This window comes from Mobula birostris, chromosome 10 (genome assembly GCF_030028105.1).
Source record: "Mobula birostris isolate sMobBir1 chromosome 10, sMobBir1.hap1, whole genome shotgun sequence".
Classification (NCBI taxonomy): domain Eukaryota; kingdom Metazoa; phylum Chordata; class Chondrichthyes; order Myliobatiformes; family Myliobatidae; genus Mobula; species Mobula birostris.
The window spans coordinates 15,889,607-15,908,081 of NC_092379.1; the positions used below are offsets into that span (position 1 = coordinate 15,889,607).

General features: G+C 42.9%; 1 protein-coding gene across 5 annotated transcripts in view; it reads left to right on the plus strand.

Moving 5' to 3' along the window:
• The window catches only part of LOC140203840 (ryanodine receptor 1-like), a 575,532-nt gene that overhangs the window by 114,693 nt on the left and 442,364 nt on the right, over nucleotides 1-18,475 (plus strand). For all 5 annotated transcript variants that reach the window (XM_072269965.1, XM_072269967.1, XM_072269966.1 and 2 more), the window contains exons 12-17: nucleotides 6,701-6,822; nucleotides 7,544-7,730; nucleotides 10,095-10,230; nucleotides 12,496-12,591; nucleotides 13,941-14,059; nucleotides 17,827-17,960. In XM_072269965.1, the coding sequence (XP_072126066.1) occupies nucleotides 6,701-6,822; nucleotides 7,544-7,730; nucleotides 10,095-10,230; nucleotides 12,496-12,591; nucleotides 13,941-14,059; nucleotides 17,827-17,960 (794 nt within the window). The remainder of the gene's footprint in view (nucleotides 1-6,700; nucleotides 6,823-7,543; nucleotides 7,731-10,094; nucleotides 10,231-12,495; nucleotides 12,592-13,940; nucleotides 14,060-17,826; nucleotides 17,961-18,475) is intronic.

Below are 18,475 nucleotides of genomic sequence, written 5' to 3' on the forward strand. Positions count from 1 at the left end.
ATAATATGCTTCAGAATCAGAATCAAGTTTATTATCACAGCTTGTGTCATGAAATTTGTTAACTTAGCCGCAGCAGTTCAATGCAATATATAATAGAGAAGAAGAAATAATAATTTTAAGAGTAAATCAATTACAATATACGTGTAGTGAATAGATTAAAAATTGTGCAAAAAGTGGAAATAATATATATTTTAAAAGTGAGGTAGTGTTCACGGGTTCAATGTCCATTTAGGAATCAGATGGCAGAGGGGAAGAAGCTGTTCCTGAATTGCTAGGTGTGTGCCTTCAGGCTTCTGTACCTCCTACCTGATGGTAACAGTGAGAAAAGGACATGTCCTGGGTGCTGGAGGTCCTTAATAATGGATGCTGCCTTTCTGAGACACCACTCCTTGAAGATGTTCTGTGTACTTTGTAAGCTAGTACCCATGATGGTGCCGACTAAATTTACAGGCCCCTTCAGCTTCTTTTGGTCCTGTGCAGTAGCCCCCTCTCTCCATACCTGAGCTTATTGGCGTACTGGCCTTCATTAGTCAGGGCATGAATGCCAGAGCATGAAGCTTATGTTCCAGGTTCACAAATCATTAATTAGACCTTATTTGGAAATCTGCATGCACTTCTGGTTAATGCGCATTAGGAAGGGTGTGATTGTGCTGGACTTGGTACAGAGGAGACTCGCCAGGCTGTTGCCTGGATGGATTAATGTAGTTATGAGGCTGGTTCTGCTTTCCCTGAAGCAGAAGAGGTTAAGAAGGTTCATGATAGAGGTGCAGATCCTCTCAGGGTTATGAAGACCCATCTCATGGACACCCTGTACATATGAGCCAGCTTCCATAAATATGGTTGAATTCAAATGAGAACCAGTCTGGGAAAACAAAATCTGTTTATGTGCAATCTCCATGCAGTAGTCAGACACCATCCCCTCAAACACAAACTGCTAGTTTCACTGTGGGAGGCCGTTTAGGAGAGTTGCTTTGGAAACTGACAAGACTCACTTCTATTAAAACTTGTGCAACATTTCGCTATAAAACAGTGTAACAACCACTGATACTTCAAGCCTATCAAAACCAGCCATCAAACAGGGACATCTTGCCTGCTCCTGTACCATTGTAACTAGGCAAAGGAAGCCAGTAAGTAATCCAACTGTAACCTGGGGATGGCCTGTATATTAAGTTGAGGTATGTAGGTAGAGTAGTCTGTGCTGGCACGTGGCCAAGTGGTTCAGGTGTTCATCTAGTGATCTGAAGGTCGCTAGTTCGAGCCTTGGCTGAGGCAGTGTGTGTGTCCTTGAGCAAGGCACTTAACCACACATTGTTCTGCAACGACACCAGTGTCAAGCTGTATGGGTCCTAGTGCCCTTCCCTTGGACGACATTGGTGGCATGGAGAGGGGAGACTTGCAGCATGGGCAACTGCTGGTCTTCCATACAACCTTGCCCAGGCCTGCACCCTGGAAACTTTCCAAGGCACAAATCCATGGTCTCACGAGACTAACGGATGCCTATATATAGTCTGCAGGAAATTATTCCCCATACCAGAGGTGAACAAATCCAGAGGACACAGTTTTATATTAAGGTCTAAGAGATTTAGATGCAATCCGAGGAAGCCCTTTCTCTGTTAGAGAATGGTGAGTAACTTGAATGCACTGCCAAGAAAGTGTAACTTACAAAATTTTTTATATTTATTGCAATGTACTGCTAAGACAAACAACACATTTCACAACATACAGTATGTTAGTGATAATAATTCTGATGCTGGTGGAAGCAGAACTGCTGACAGCCTATAAGAGGTGTCTAGAGGAACACTTAGGTCAGCTTGGCACAAAAGGCTATGAAATATAGAGTTAATATGGATGGGTGCCACTAGTTATAATGAACATGTTGGGTGGAATAGCCTGCATCCAGGCTGTATGACTGTGACTCTAGGATAATGACTAGTCCTTAATCTCTCAACCCTTGTGTGCTTGAAGCTGCTTTCTCATACCTTAAATTGTTCCCATGCTCCAAATCATAAACACAAGTGATTCTGCAGATGCTGGAAATCCAGAGCAATACATGGAAAATGTTGGAAGAACTCAGCAGGTCAGGCAGCCTCTATATATAAAGGAATAAAGAGTTGAGTCATTTTGGGTTAACACCCTTCATCATGACCCATGCACCAAATAAAACTCCTTCAAAAAGAATGCAAAATTAGGCACGATCAAGAATTACTGTCATTTTCATCCAAAATTTGCTCATGACCTGTGCAGATCCTGATGGGACACTGCCAGCGTAATGCAGCTGCTGATGCTTTATTGGCAAACAACAGGAATTCTGCAGATGCTGGAAATTCAAGCAACACACATCAAAGTTGCTGGTGAACGCAGCAGGCCAGGCAGCATCTGTAGGAAGAGGTGCAGTCGACGTTTCAGGCCGAGACCCTTCGTCAGGACTAACTGAAGGAAGAGTGAGTAAGGGATTTGAAAGTTGGAGGGGGAGGGGGAGATCCAAAATGATAGGAGAAGACAGGAGGGGGAGGGATGGAGCCAAGAGCTGGACAGGTGATTGGCAAAAGTGATATGAGGAGATCATGGGACAGGAGGCCCAGGGAGAAAGACAAGGGGGGGGGGGACCCAGAGGATGGGCAAGAGGTATATTCAGAGGGAAAGAGTGAGTAAAAGGAGAGTGAGAGAAAGAATGTGTGCATAAAAATAAGTAACAGATGGGGTACGAGGCCGTTAGGCCCCACCTCCCCCTCGTACCCCATCTGTTACTCATTTTTATGCACACATTCTTTCTCTCACTCTCCTTTTTCTCCCTCTTTCCCTCTGAATATACCCCTTGCCCATCCTCTGGGTTTCCCCCCCCCCATATCCCTTTTGCCAATCACCTGTCCAGCTCTTGGCTCCATCCCTCCCCCTCCTGTCTTCTCCTATCATTTTGGATCTCCCCCTCCCCCTCCAACTTTCAAATCCCTTACTCACTCTTCCTTCAGTTAGTCCTGACGAAGGGTCTCGGCCTGAAACGTCGACTGCACCTCTTCCTAGAGATGCTGTCTGGCCTGCTGTGTTCACCAGCAACTTTGATGTGTGATGCTTTATTGGATTGCAGTCAGAAAAGAGCCTCTGTGCTTAAAGGTACACTTTGCATGGTAGCTGGACAGCAGTGTGAGAGGCCTTCGTAGGTCAGTCAACCATGTATATTGCTTCCTAGCTGTCTAGATACACAAGCCTGGGCAGTACAATATGAGCAATGTTGCTCATGTAGCAAGCGCCCCCTCTCCACACATCTGGTGAACCCGAAGAAACAGCGGAGACTGATAGAGTTTGGCACTGGCAACATCACAGGAGTTGCCAGTCAATGTTGAACTCAATATTAAGACTGCCTTAGGGACTCCAGCTCTGGATTTTTCCCTCTGGGTTTACTCCCAAAGCTTTCCCCATGACTGGGTATAGCGACAAGGCAGCGGAGGTTTGATATCAGGGTTTTCCCTCTCTTAGATAAGCTGCCAACCACGGCTAATGAACTCCATATTCCTGAAGTGAATGGGTTTAAGGCGCCAGTAACTCACCTTGGCCCTTTCTGTCAGTTGAAATGGTTCCGCCATGCTTAGTAGCTAAGCCACGTGTAAAGGCCAGGAGCTGGACTTGGTTGTCAGAGGCTATTTGAGGTGCACACCATTGGGAGAATTCAATAGGTAGTGGGAGCTTGTCCCCATTACCTCCCCTGGCTATAATAACCTAAAGGAACCTAGACAGCAGTAACATGTTATATATGCCATAGAGAAGATAGAGCTGGAGGAGATATGTAAAGAAAAACAGTGTTTTCTGAGTTGGATTCTGATGTTTTTTAATCCAAGACTCTTTATAAAATCAAGAAAGAGGCACAAAACATGTTGCTTCATGATAAACGCAAACAACAGGAATTCTGCAGATACTGGAAATTCAAGCAACACACATCAAAGTTGCTGGTGAACGCAGCAGGCCAGGCAGCATCTCTGACATGTCTATCCACTGCCTCCTCTACTGTAAAGATGAAGCCACACTCAGGTTGGAGGAACAACACCTTATATTCCGTCTGGGTAGCCTCCAACCTGATGGCGTGAACATCGACTTATCTAACTTCCGCTAATGCCCCACCTCCCCCTCATACCCCATCTGTTACTTATTTTTATACACACATTCTTTCTCTCACTCTCCTTTTTCTCCCTCTGTCCCTCTGAATATACCCCTTGCCCATCCTCTGGGTTCCCCCACCCCCCCCCGTCTTTCTTCCCGGACCTTCTGTCCCATGATCCTCTCGTATCCCTTTTGCCTATCACCTGTCCAGCTCTTGGCTCCATCCCTCCCCCTCCTGTCTTCTCCTATCATTTTGGATCTCCCCCTCCGCCTCCCACTTTCAAATCCCTTACTCACTCTTCCTTCAGTTAGTCCTGACGAAGGGTCTCGGCCTGAAACGTCGACTGTACCTCTTCCTAGAGATGCTGCCTGGCCTGCTGCGTTCACCAGCAACTTTGATATGTGTTGCTTGCTTCATGATAATTTTGTTAAGCATTAATAGAACAAAGAAAATTGAAAATTGACAGTAACAGGAGCAGAGGCTAGAAGCAGAAGGGAGAGAAGAAACAAAAAGAAAGTGGCACTTTGTAGTCAGCTCATTTTATATCCCTTAGAAAAGAAACAATCCATTCAAATTCACAGATAAGAGTTAACCAATCAAATAACCCCAATTCAAATAATCCAAGGGAAGTTTCCAGAATCAAACAAATATAACCATTAGGGAGACACACTGGACAACCACATATACATATTATAGCCACTAGGAAGCATACTTAACAGTTACATATATACAAGTGGTTGTAAAAAAATACAGACAGTTATTTGTTAAACTGCAGTGAAAATAAGTCTAATCCAACATCTGCAAAATAAAATAAAAATCTACTGAATAAGATGCAAGCCTTATATGAGCAATACCTCAAAAATATTGTAACATCATAAGTTCTTTGAAGGTGATCTTAAACCACTTTAAAAAATCTTTTGACTGAATCTGAGAGAGGGTGAAATGCATTATTCCAGTTCTCATTCTGAAATGCTACTCTTCCATTCCATGGACATTTTCCCAAGCCCAGCCTCTATCTTTCCTATATAAATGAAGTACAAAGATTATTGGAAAATTTTTGTTTGTTGTACATCATCCATTGAGGCAGAAATGCTAAGAAAAGAAGATAGGAGAGTTCCTGATCTTCACACCATATCAGCTTGCCTCCTCTTCAACATGGGTAGTGAGACCATTCAAGCATCCAATAAATGATTCCTTCAATAGATAGGATCTCCAGAACACTTCTAATCTGAGCACAATCTAAACACTTGGTGAACTATGGCCCTTAATCAAATTGTAGTGTTCATTTTTTAAAATCATCCAACGATAGTTATTTTCTGGATTAGGGTGCTCCAGTTTAAACTGCGGAGGCTTTCTGGATGGTTTGTGTGACAACTGGCAACATTAGATGTGTGTTTGATGAAGTGAAAACATCAGATACAATTTCACAGACCTCAACTAGAATTTCTCTGGCCAGTTTCATGAGCGTTGAAATTTCATTCCAAAATGCCTTTTCATGTGATTTACACAAGGTCATGAGAAGAAGATAGTGGAAATTAGAATAAAGTCAGAAAATAGTGGAGGTACTCAGCAGACTGCCATTATTCACTTGCTTGTTGTGATTTTAAAAAAGTCATTGATTTGAAATTTTTAATTTGTTTCCATTTGCTTGACTAGCTTCATGTGGAATAAAGAACAATACAGGCCCTTCCGCCTACAATGTTGTGCTGGCCTTTTAATCTACTCTAAATTCAATCTAACCTTTTCCTTATACATAGCTTCTATTTTTCTTTCATCCATGTGCCTATCTAACAGCTTCTTAAATGTCCCTAAGGTATTTGCCTCTACTGCCACCTCCAGCAACACGTTCCTTTAATCCACCACTCCGTGTGGAAAAACCCTACCTTAGATATCCCCCTATGCCTCAGATATCCAATCACCTTAAAATTATGTCCCTTCATATTTAGCCATTTCCGCCCCAGAAAAAGACTCTTGCTGTCCATTCTGTCCATGCCTCATCACCTACACCTCTTATCAAGTCATCCCTCATCCTCCTTTACTCCAAGGAGAAAATTCCTAGCTCGCTCAACCTATCCTCGTAAGGCATGACCTCTATTCCAAGCAGCATACTGGTAAATCTCCTCTGCACCCTCTCTAAAGTTTCCATGTTCTTATAATGAAGCAACCATAACTGAACATAGTCCAAGTGTTGTCTAACCAGAGTGTTACAGAGCTGCAACGTTGCCTCGTGGCTCTTGAATTCAATCCCAGTTAAAGCCTACACATCATATGCTTTCTTGTGTGGCAACTTGGGATCTATGAATGTCTAAAATCCCTCCAGGATGTTCTTTTTTTATTCCACAATATGTTGACTTTGAATTACCAGTCATTCCAAACAAAAACAACCCCATGTGAAATAAGTATATTTCTTTTATTGTGCCTGAGAATATATTGACCTTCCATGCATACAGCTACTCTGAACATGCAGGTAGCGGCTTAACTACAGTATACCCACCTGGCAAATGGTCTTAAGTCCTATTAAAAACAATTAAGGAAACGGAAGTCTATTTTTGTAAAGAAGACTTTCAGTGCTGAAATGAATAACCATTTAAAGAAATTCTGTTTTAGGCTATACTACACCAAGAAGGGCACATGGATGATGCACTTTCACTCTCGCGTTCCCAGCAAGAGGAATCACAGGCTTCCCGAATGATTTACAGCACCAATGGCCTCTTCAACCACTTCATTAAGTAGGTGTTTTTCCATTTTTATTTTTCTGCCACACTTTGAACAAACAAATGAATACCTGGAAACATGTTGTAGGTCAGTCCAGATCAGTGGAGAGATTATTTAAATGTTAGCATTAGATTTAAATTGTTCATTTTCTGTGCAAATAATGATTGATATATTGTAAACTTTGAAAATTTTTTGCCATTTCGTAATGATATTTGGAGCACTTTCTTCTGTTGGTCAGTTCTCCTGATTGCACCACAATATAAATGAATGAAGTTCGTCAAAAGAAATATGATCTATTTATTGAGATACAGTCCGAAATAGGCTCTTCCTGTCCTGCAAGCCATGCCACCCAGCAGTTCCCCGATTTAACCCTAGCCTAATCGTGGGACAATTTATAATAATTATTCTACCAACCGGTACGCCTTTGGACTGTGGGAGGAAACTGGAGCACCCGGAGGAAACCCACCCGGTCACAGGGAGAACGTACAAACTCCTTGCAGGCAGCAGCTGGAATTGAACCGGAGACGCCTGTACTGTAAAGTATTGTGCTAACCACTACACTACCGTGCGATACCATATGTACGTGAGTATTTAGTGTAAGTCAGCAGGATAAAACTGAAAGTGATCGTAAGAATGACCATGAATTTTCATTGGTTGGCTACAGGAATATTTAGAATAATAGTTTTCAGAACTGAATTCCTATGTTCACTGGACTCTTTATTGTTCTTTATGAAGAGGTCTAGATATGCTAAGTGGAAAGAATAAATCTTCAGCTCCAGTGTCCTTACCCATCGATACCATCGTGCTGAGCCTTCAAGATCTGATCAGCTATTTCCAACATCCAGATGAGGAGCTTGCTCATGAAGAGAAACAGACCAAATTGCGCTCACTCAAAAACAGACAGAATTTATTCCAAGAAGAGGTAAGCTAACACCTCCTTAAAAAAAAGGAAGAATCTATCAATGGAATTTCTTGATTTCAGAAGTAATGCAAAATAAACAATTGTCAACCTGTCTCACACCCCTCAAGCTAATTTCCACTGGCTTCAAGAAAACTAATTACAACTCCAATTTTACCTGTGAAACCATTGATAATGCACTTGCCTTGTTTAATAGGGCACTCCATCAGTCAATGTTAATGGCCTACTTACATCTGTGGTTAAAACACTATGCTGCTACGTGGAGGACTCTGTTAATGGAGTGGTGTGTGATTAAGGTGTTCAGGGAAATCATTTATTTATTGAGATACAGTGCAGAACAGGCCCTTCCAGCTCTTTGAGCCACGCTGCCCAGCAACCCACTGTTTTAATCCAAGCTTAATCTCTGGAAAATTTACGACGACCAATTCAGCCTACCAACTAGTACGTTTTTGGACTGTGGGAGGAAACTGGATCACTTGGGGTCACGGGGCAAACGTACAAACTCTTTACAGGAGCGGCTGGAATTGAACCCGGGTCACCTGTACTGTAAAGTGTTGTGCTAACCTCTACACTACCGTGTTGCCCCCTATGTTAATATGAATGCAAATTAATATATGATTTTCTGAAGTCTTAGGGCGGTATAGTAGCGTAGTGGTTAACACAATGCTTTATAATACAGAGGACCCGGGTTCAATTTCCTGCTGCTGCCTGTAAGGAGTTTGTACGTTCTCCCCGTGAGCCCGTGAGTTTCCTTCAGGTGCTCTGGTTTCCTCCCACAGTCCAAAGATATACTGGTTGATAGGTTAAATTGGTCATTGTAAATTGTCCTGTGTTCGGCTAGGATTAAATTGTGGCTCAAAGGTGGGGGAAGGGCCTATTCCATGCTGTATCTCAATAAATTTTTAAAAAGCCATTACAATTTGGTGTGATGTACCACCAGCAAAAGGAAGATTGACATTTACATCAGCAGTGCAACTGTATGGGTAAGGAATTTTTATTGAGTGTAGAGGTAAAAAAATATGCTTTCAACCCAATTTTATCCAAGTAATTCAATTCTGATTGTATGATTATCCAGCAGCCTGGCACAGGGAGCAATACAACTGGAGACACGAGACTGCAGATATGGAGGCAGAGGGATGGTTGATGTTTGGACTGAGGTGCTGCATCAGGACGAGAGTGTAGAGGGAAGATGGCCAGTATATGGAAGTGAGAGGGAGGGGTGAGATGGCAGAGGCTGGTAAGTCATACATGGGACCAGATGAGGGAGGGACGATGGGCAGATGGAGCAGGTAAAGGGAGATAGAGCCTTGTCAGAGGTTGGTAGGTGATAAGTGGAAGCGTAATAATATGAAAAAAGGCAGATGGAGACAGATGTTGGAGGGGAAAGGATGGAGCCCAGATAGACTGAAAAGACAGGGTGTTGGGATCTGGGATGAGAGCCGGTTTTGCTTGTTCTCCGCGATGGTCACTCCTCCCGCTCTGTGGCGCTGAGGGTACAAAGACTGCCTCAGCTGCTGTGCTCCATGCCCACTAATACGATGGACTGATAAGTGAGGCTTCGGGCCTAGTCCAGGCTGCTCCAGGGTTTGGATCTGGGGACTCAACTTTTGGTTCGGATTGTTGTTGTTGTTCACTTCAATTGTTTGCATGATTTTTGCTTTTTTTTCCTCATGTATTGGGTGTTGGTCTTTTTTTTTGTTTAATTGGGTTCTTTTGGGTTTCTTGTTTTATGGTCTCTTGTAAGCAAACAAATCTCAAGGTTGTATAATTTATACAATCTTTGATAATAAATGTACTTTGAACTTAGGGATGGACTGAGAGGTGATAATGGATTGGAACTGGGTTGGGGAGGGGACAGGAAAAGTGAACTAAGAGAAAATAAATAAAAATAAATAGGTGTATGAGCAGCAGGGGGAGGGTGATGAGTCAAGATAACAAGCGACGAACAATGGCTTTACAGATAGTTGAATGTTGGGGTTGAAATTAGCCTTCTAGAAACCAATGGAAATAAACTTCAAGGTTGTAAAAACAGGTTGCCAGTTGTATTACTTCTAAAGGGAGAGAGACCCTAGACGAACTGGTGGGTATGGGATAGGAATCAATTGCCTGAAACTGGAAAATGCAGTGTTCATCTAAATATTGCGATGACATTAGATGTGCAGTGAACTCTGGCTCACCACACATACGACTATCAAGAGACACAGCGTGACTGACTTCACATGGAATTGAAATGTAACTGGATAAACTCAATCTGATTGCAATATTCTGTTGAGTACTCAGTGGAAGTTCTTAAATGGCACCAATCCACAACAAAAGCACCAACTTTCAAATGATGTAACTGGTGGTTATAATTGTGTTTCATTTTAGGGCATGATCCAGCTGGTGTTGGATTCCATTGACAGACTGAATGTGTACAACAGCGCTGCTCATTTCTCCGAGTTTGCAGGAGAAGAAGCAGCTGAATCCTGGAAAGAAATTGTTAACCTTCTTTATGAGCTATTAGGTATGGAATTTAAACACAATGCACACTTGGAAAAAGTTGGGACTTTTCAATCTCCTTTTTTCATGGCGACAGTTGGGTGTGGTGGCCTCAAAGTTTAAGTTGTTGAACTAGCTATCAGATCTCTTGGAGACATTTTGAGTTGCACCACAGCAGCAGGGAAAACATTCTCAGCTATTGATATAAATAGCCATTGATAAATCTCATTGATAAACATGAGATTGCTAGGTTGTCATGAACCAATAAACCCTCGAGGGAAGGAAATCTGCCATCCTTAGCTGATCAGGATCATAGGCCTACCAGTGTGTTTGAGTTTTTTTAATTGTCTCAGTTCAGGGATACACCATGACAATAAATCTTGGTTTGCAAACAATACCCGTATCCTGTGAGTAATTTTATTAAAAAGTCTTGCCAGAATATATGTTATGTGGTGTTAATCATTAACATTTGATAGAATTCCCTGATATGGTTGTTCTTCAGCCTGCAGGTATATTCAGTTGGGCAGATTATCTAGTTATGTATCCCTGTGCTGTTTGAGGGGCCATGCTGTACACAAATTATCTGATACATTTTGTAATATTAGATTAGATTATGAAGACACACAGTCCTCTTTTATTGTCATTTAGTAATGCATGCATTAAGAAATGATACAATATTTCCTCCGGTGTGATATCACAAAACACAGGACAGACCACGACTGAAAAAAACTAACAAAACCACATAATTATAACATATAGTTACAACAGTGCAACAATACCATAACTTGATGAAGAAGTCCATGAGCACAGTAAAAGTTTAAAGTCTCTCAAATGTCCCACATCTCCTGCAGGCAGAGAGAAGGAAGAAAAACTCTCCCTGCCATGCCGACCACAGTCCGACTCTGAGTCATCCAAAAACTTGGAGCTCTGATCAGCTCTCCGACACCGAGTACTGAGCGCCACCACCTGATTCAACCTCCTTCTCGGTCGCCAACAGCAGACAAAGCCGGGGATTTTGAGGCCTACCCTCCGAAAGATTCACGACTGCGCAGTAATGACAGCAGCGATCGAGCGTTTCAGAAATTTCTCCAGATATTCCTCTGTGCTTTCACGTCCGCCTCCATCAAATCAGAATTGTCCACGACCCCTATTTAACGGATACGATATCATTTTTCACCGGGGGGCTGCGCATGCGCAGGCGCGCTGCTCTCTCTCCTCCTAATATTATTAGGGTGTACACTTTTTAAGAGCATACCTTGTTGGTTGTGATGCCTTTTATGAAGTTTTGAGATCATGAAAGGTGCTGTATTGGGATGGCACAGTAGTGTAGTGGTTCATACAATGCTTTACAGCGCCAGTGACCCAGGCCTCACCACTGCCTGTAAGGAGTTTGCACGTTCTCCCCATGACCATCTGGGTTTCCTCCTGGTGCTCTGGTTTCTTCCCACAGTCCAAAAATGTACCAGATGGTAGGTTAATTATTTATTGTAAATTGTCCTATGATTTGGCTATGATTAAATCAGGGGATTACCAGGCGGCACAGCTTGTAGGGCCGAAAGGGCTTATACTACACTGTATGTCAGTAAATAAATAAATGCTGCACATACAAAATACTGGAGGAACTCAGCAAGTCAGGCAGCGTCTATGGAGGGGGATAAATAGTGTTTCATCTGGAGTAGAAAGGAAGGGGGCAGAAACAAGAATAAGAAGGTGGGAGGAAAGAGAGAGTACAATCTGGTAGGTGAGCAGTGAGGGGGAGGACGGGTGGGTGGGAGAAGTATTAAGCTGGCAGGTGACAGGTCAAAGAGACAAAAGATTGAAGAAGAGGAATCTAATAGAAGAGAGCAGTGGACCATGAAAGAAAGGGAAGGAGGAGGGAACCAGAGGGAGGTGATGGACAGGTAAGGAGAAGGGATGAGAGAGTAACCAGAATGAGGAATGGAAAAAGAGGAGGAGCGGTGGGGGGAAATTAGAGAAATTGATGTTCATGCCATCAGGTTGGAGGCTACCCAAACAGAATATGCTGCTCCTCCAACCTGAGCTTGGTCTCGTCATGGTAGACATGTCAGAATGGGAATGGAAAGTCAAATTGAAATGGGTAGCCAATGGGAGAGTTTGCCTTTTGTGGTGGACATAGTGAGGGTGCATGAAGAAGTAGTACTCCAATCTCACTGACCTAGAGGAGGCCAAACTGGGAGCATCGGACACAACAGATACGATGGCCTCCTCTACTGCCGCAATGATCCAATTTTTTTATTCATAAATCTTGTATTTTTCCCTTTGTGTACAGCTTCTCTCATCCGTGGAAATCGTAGAAATTGTGCGCTCTTTTCTGATAACCTTGACTGGTTGGTCAGCAAACTGGATCGATTGGAAGCTTCTTCAGGTACCTTAATGTAGTGATTGTTATACTGGATGCTTGCCTTGTCAAATACTTGACAATAAAGAGTGTTTTAGGGTTTGACTACTGTACAATATTTGTCTGTGAGAGATCTAAGCTGCTTCTCTGTTGGCAAACCTTGCCAAAGGTTTTTACATCTGTATCCATGGTGGAGTGAGTACAGCATTAATGACATTCCTCATTTTTCTTTAAGCTTTCAGAATGGATCTAAAATCCTGAACATCTTGGTGTTATCCCCAGCTCTTCATTCTTATGCTGCAGTATTTATGGAAATATTTGTGTAAATCTCTGATTTAAGTTAGTAGATTGTCATCTGAAACAAGTACAAAATTTAAGAAAATGAGAAAAAGAAACTGTTTAAGGTATTGTCAATTTATTATCAAGACTATGAATTGAAATCCATTGACAACATCTGACTTAAATTTGAACATAAAATTAAAGAACAGATGTGGCCAGCCTTCTTTGAATAAATCTCGTTTTGTTGTATTGGAGAGGGTTCAAAGGAGGTTCATGAAAATGATTCTGGAATTGGAAGGCTTATCCTTTGAGGAGTGTTGGATGGTTCTGGTCCTGTACTCACTGGAATTCAGAAGAATGAAGGGAGGTCTCATTGAAACCTCTCGAATGTTGAAAATCCTCGATAGAGTGGATGTGGAAAGGATGTTTCCTAAGGTGGGAGAGTCTAAGACTGGAGGGCACAGCCTCAGAATAGAGGGGTGTCCTTTTAGAACGGAGGTGAGGAGGAAGTTTTTTAGCCAGAGAGTGGTGAATTTGTGGAATTTGTTGCAGCAGGTGGCTGTGGAGGCCAAGTCATTGAGTATATTTAAGGTAGAGGTTGATAGATTCTTGATTGGTCAGGGCATGAAGGGATGTGGGGAGAAGGCAGGGGATTGGGCTGAGAGGGAAAATGGATGAGCCATGATGAAAAGATGGAGCAGACTCGATGGGCTGAATGGCCTGGTTCTGATCCTGTATCTTCTGGTCTTTAACCGTTTTTAATGCCGTTCGGTTAGGAATATTGTTTGAAATGCATTTACATTTTTACTTTCTCTAAGAGACAGCTGTGCAGGACTTCTGCTGTCCAGATGCCTCCTTATTTCAAAAATTTGCCTAAAGACCTCAATTTATAACCTTTTGAAACCTGCCTTAAAATGCACCTGGTTGATTCAGTTACTATCCCTAATATCTTATTGGGTTTGCGGTCAGTGTTTTCCTTAACATCAGTGTAAAAGCTGAAATGTGATTGAAAATTGTTCTGATGTTGACGTTAACAAATTTAATAACACATGCTGGTGATAATAAACCTGATTCTAATTCTGATTCTGGCATGATAGGTATCCTGGAAGTCCTGTACTGTGTTTTGATTGAAAGCCCGGAGGTTCTGAACATCATAACCAAAAACCACATCAAATCAATTATATCCCTGCTGGACAAACATGGTCGAAATCATAAGGTAGGTTAATAAATGGTGAGAAAAGATTTGATTAGGTAGTTTTAAACAAAAAAGTCTGCTGCATTCTACTATAGGGAGTTTAAGGCAATCATCTCTGCGGCAAGCATCTCAAGTTAAGGCACGATTTTATATCCATTTGGGATCTGTTATGGAGAATATAATTCAGGAAGCAATTTCAGGCCTTGTAATAAAATGGATGGTAAAATAGAATAGAGTTAGAAGTTGAGGTGGCTGCTACTTAGTGTAGCAAGAGGATTGCAGATACAGTGGCAGAGGGACCTTTCTCACAGATTGTTACTGCCCATCTTTCCCTCTTCCCACATCAGGCGCACTCTTACTCGGTGTCAGTCACCTGACCTGACCACTCTAAATTCAAGCACTCTCCACCTTTCCCCTTCCACCCATTGGATCTGTTTCTATTCCAAGTTTAATATCCCAGCAATTTCTCCCTCCACTGATCATGTTCCTATTAAACTGCTGACCGCCCAACCTCTCTTCCCAGAAACCATGTTAAAAAGTTCTCCCTTCTCAGACCCTGGCTCTTTCCTTCATTTCTCCTTAGAAGACTAATCTTGGCCCCTTTTCCTGTCATCAGTCACTTTCTCCTCTTCAGAGTATTTGGGTGCGGTCACTTTGCAAATCCAGTTTTAGCCCTTGACCCGGTACTGAAGGATCTAGCAATGAAAAATAACATCTTGCAAAGACAAAGGTGAGCTACATTTCCTCTTCCTTATTTACCTATCGTCTGAGTCTGAGGCCTCCGTCAGTCAGAGTTAACCATGGGTATTGCGTCCTGACTGTCTAGATATGCAAGTCTGGGCAGTACGATATGGAGAGCAAGCTGTTGCCCGTGTAGCAAGCTCCCCTCTCCACACATCTGATGAACCTAAAGGAACGGCAGAGACCGATACGGTTTGGTACCAGTAGCATCGCAGGAGTTGCCAGTCAGTGTTGAACTCAATGTAGGACTGCCTTAGGAATTCCGGCTCCAGATGTTTCCCTCTGGGTTTACCCCCAAAGCCATGAGTGGGTATAGCCGCAAGGCAGCGAAGGTTTGAGATCAGAGTTTTCCTTCTCCTAGGTGAGCTGCCAAACACGGCTGACGAGCCCCATCTGTCCAAAGTGACAGCCCAAGTGAAAGGCGCCAGTAACCTACCTTTGCCCCTTCTCCTGTCAGTAGAAATGGTTCCGTTGTGATTAGTACCTAACACACGTGTGAAGGCCAGGAGCTGAACTTGGTTGTCAGAGGCTAGTTGAGGCACATGCCATTGGAAACATTTAATAGGTAGTAGGAGCTTGTCCCCCATTACCACCCCCAGCTATAACAACCCTAAGGAACCTATAAATCGTGTAAATTATAAAACCTTCTCTTCATCCCTCCACTACTGCCTCAGACTTCCTTCCAACTTCAGTCCTTTACCCATCATGTTCCTCATCTGCTTTCTGTTTCTTACCATCAAGCACAACCCCATCATTTTTGACGTCCCTGCTGATGCACCTAGTTCTCCCATTCCATAATCTTTTGACACATCCACTAGTTCTAAACTGTCAGACTGCTTGTCTGATGTTGAGTAATTGATAGGAAAACATGACTGCTGTGAAATTTTGAAAGATGTAATTGCATTCTGTATCCACTGAAGTCTTGAAATGAATCTTGAGAATGTTTATCGTGCACGCTGAGGTAGTAACATTGTTTGACCAGGTGCCAGTAGAGGGCTGACGAGTGAATAAAACTTTGTGCAAGTTGGTGTATGGATAGCAGAGTATTCAATGAGATGATGGCTGACAGAATGAGAGAGCATCCTCAAGTGTTCATTAGATGTGGATTATTTTATCAGAGTTAAATAAACTAAGGTTGAGCCAATATTGTAATATTAAAGCAGGAAATTGACTGTTTTATTGATAACACAAGATTCTGCAGATGGTAGAAAAATTGAGCGATGCCAACAAAATGCTAGAGGAACTCAGCAAGTTAGGCAGCATCTGTGTGGGGAGAGGGGCAGTAAATAAATAGTTGGTGTTTTGGGCAGAGAGAACTGGAAAGGAAGGGGGCAGAAGCCAGAATAAGAACGTGGAGGGAGAGGAGTGAGTACAAGCTGGCATATGATAGGTGGGACCAGGTGAGGGGGAAGGCAGGTGGGTGGGGGAGGGAGCTGTGAGCTGTAAGATGGAAGAGGTAAAGGACTGAAGAAGAAGGAATCCAATAAGAGAAGTTAGTGGACCATGGAAGAAAGGGTAAGAGGAGCAGAACCAGAGGGAGGTGATGGACAGAGGAAGAGAAGAGAAGGGTTGAGAGGATAACCAGAATGGGGAATGCACAAGGAGGGAAGGGTAGAGGGGTACAAGTGGACAAGGAAGTTGTAAAGAGGGTGATAGTGAACCCTACAAAATGCGGTGAGGGGGTCGGGGGGGTGCAGTAGGGAAAGATATGTTTGGTGGTAGGACCCCACTAGAGGTGGCAGAGGTTTTGGAGAATGAGGTGCTGTATACGAAGGCTAGTGGGATGGTAGGTAAGATCAAAGGGAACCCTATCCCTGTTATGCCCACAAAATGCTGGAAAAACTCAGCAGGCCAGGCAGCCTCCATGGAAAAGTGTACAGTCAACGTTTCGGACCGAAACCCTTTGGCAGGACTGGAGAAAAAATATCTGAGGAGTAGATTTAAAAGTTACAGATGGGAGGGAGAAACACAAGGCGATAGGTGAAACGTAAAGGGAGAGCGATGAAGTAAAGAACTGGGAAGTTGATTGGTGAAAGAGACAGAAGGTTATGGAAAAAAGAAAAGGAGGAGGAGCACCAGAGGGGGATGATGGGTGGGCAAGGAGATAAGGTGAGAGAGGAAAAGGGGATGGGAAATGGTGAAAGGGGTGGGCAGGCACTACTGGAAGTTAGAGAAATCGAGGTTCATGCTACTAGGTTGGACGCTACCCAAGGTGTTGTTCCTCCAACCTAACTGTGGCCTCATCATGACAGTGGAGGAGGCTATGGTTAGACATATCAGAATGGGAATGGGAAGTGTTGTGTCGCATGAAGTAGAGACCTTTAAGACCATCCTGGTGAAGGATTAAAGTGCATAGGGCTGGATGCTCTTTGTGAAAATTAGGAGTTCAGGGCAGGGACAGAAGCTGGTGAGAGCTGCTGTCTGACCTCAGCAAGGTAAGGATCAGTCTGCCAGACTACCAGCAGCAACCCAACCCCCTTTTGTCTGTGGGTTTGTTGGTGAGGTTGGGATTGGTGCAAAGAGAGTGGATTTAGAGGGTATGTGATTCAAATAGGAGAGTGGAGTGGTAAATTTGAGAAGGTTGCTGTCTTATCAGCAGTTAGAGCTAAGAATGAGCAGAAGGTGAAAGTGGGGTGTCTAAGAAGGACTGAGTTGAAGGTGGGGAAAAGGTTATTGGTGGAGTATTGGTGAGGGAGAGTGGGGAATCCTTGCCAAGAAATAGGCCCGGAGGTGACTAGAAGAGCTTAACATCATGGATGACACAGGACTACTGATAATGTGGATATGTAGTCCAGAGCCCATCTTTGGTTCAGGTATGTTGCCTAGACTTATGTTGACTAGGTTCAGTCTTGCATCGTGGTCAGGGTGAATACTGCAGTGGGGAAACAAACATTTTGGTGGGCACTTTATATAATTATATCCACTCTGAAATTGAGGTTGAGATACAAATGAATTAAATTTTAAAACTGAAGCTTGCAATATAGTTATTTAAAAGTGACCGTAAGTCCCAAACAAAAGTCAAATTGAATTGTTCTCGTGTTATGCAGGTGCTGGACGTATTGCGCTCTCTCTGTGTCTGCAATGGTGTGGCTGTACGATCCAATCAAAACCTTATTACGGAGAATCTACTTCCTGGCCGTGATCTACTGCTCCAAACTAACATGATTAATTACGTCACCAGGTATGACAGACAAAAGTTTATAAATTGCTGACTATGTAGTCTGCTATCACCAGCCTTTTGGTTATTTTCTACCAAGTCTTGTCTTATCCATGACTTAAAGCTTAAATGAATTCATTGAAGTTTTAAACTCAGAACTGGATACAAGCAGCTGAACGGTCGTTCTCTGAAGGTGCTCCATTTTTTTACTTTTGGAGTGGGAATCTGCTCGGTTTCTTTCCCACTGGTTTAAAAAAAAATTGTATTGCCTTCTGGGGCAGGAGCATGTTTCTAATGGTTTTGCTTCCAAGAATGCCATCTGAATTTTCCCAATAGGACCAATGAAACTTGTGTCTTCTGAGAGTAGGTGTGTATCACTTCTAAACTGGAGGCAAGCAAGCTAATTTCAGATGTATTAAGTGTCCTTTAATAGTCTCTTTTGTTTCACACCTGGGGAGTTCCTTATGGCTGAGTTTGAATAATTTCAGACAACCTACAGACATCTCTCTGAGATTCTGGAGGGTTGCCCTGGCTCATGC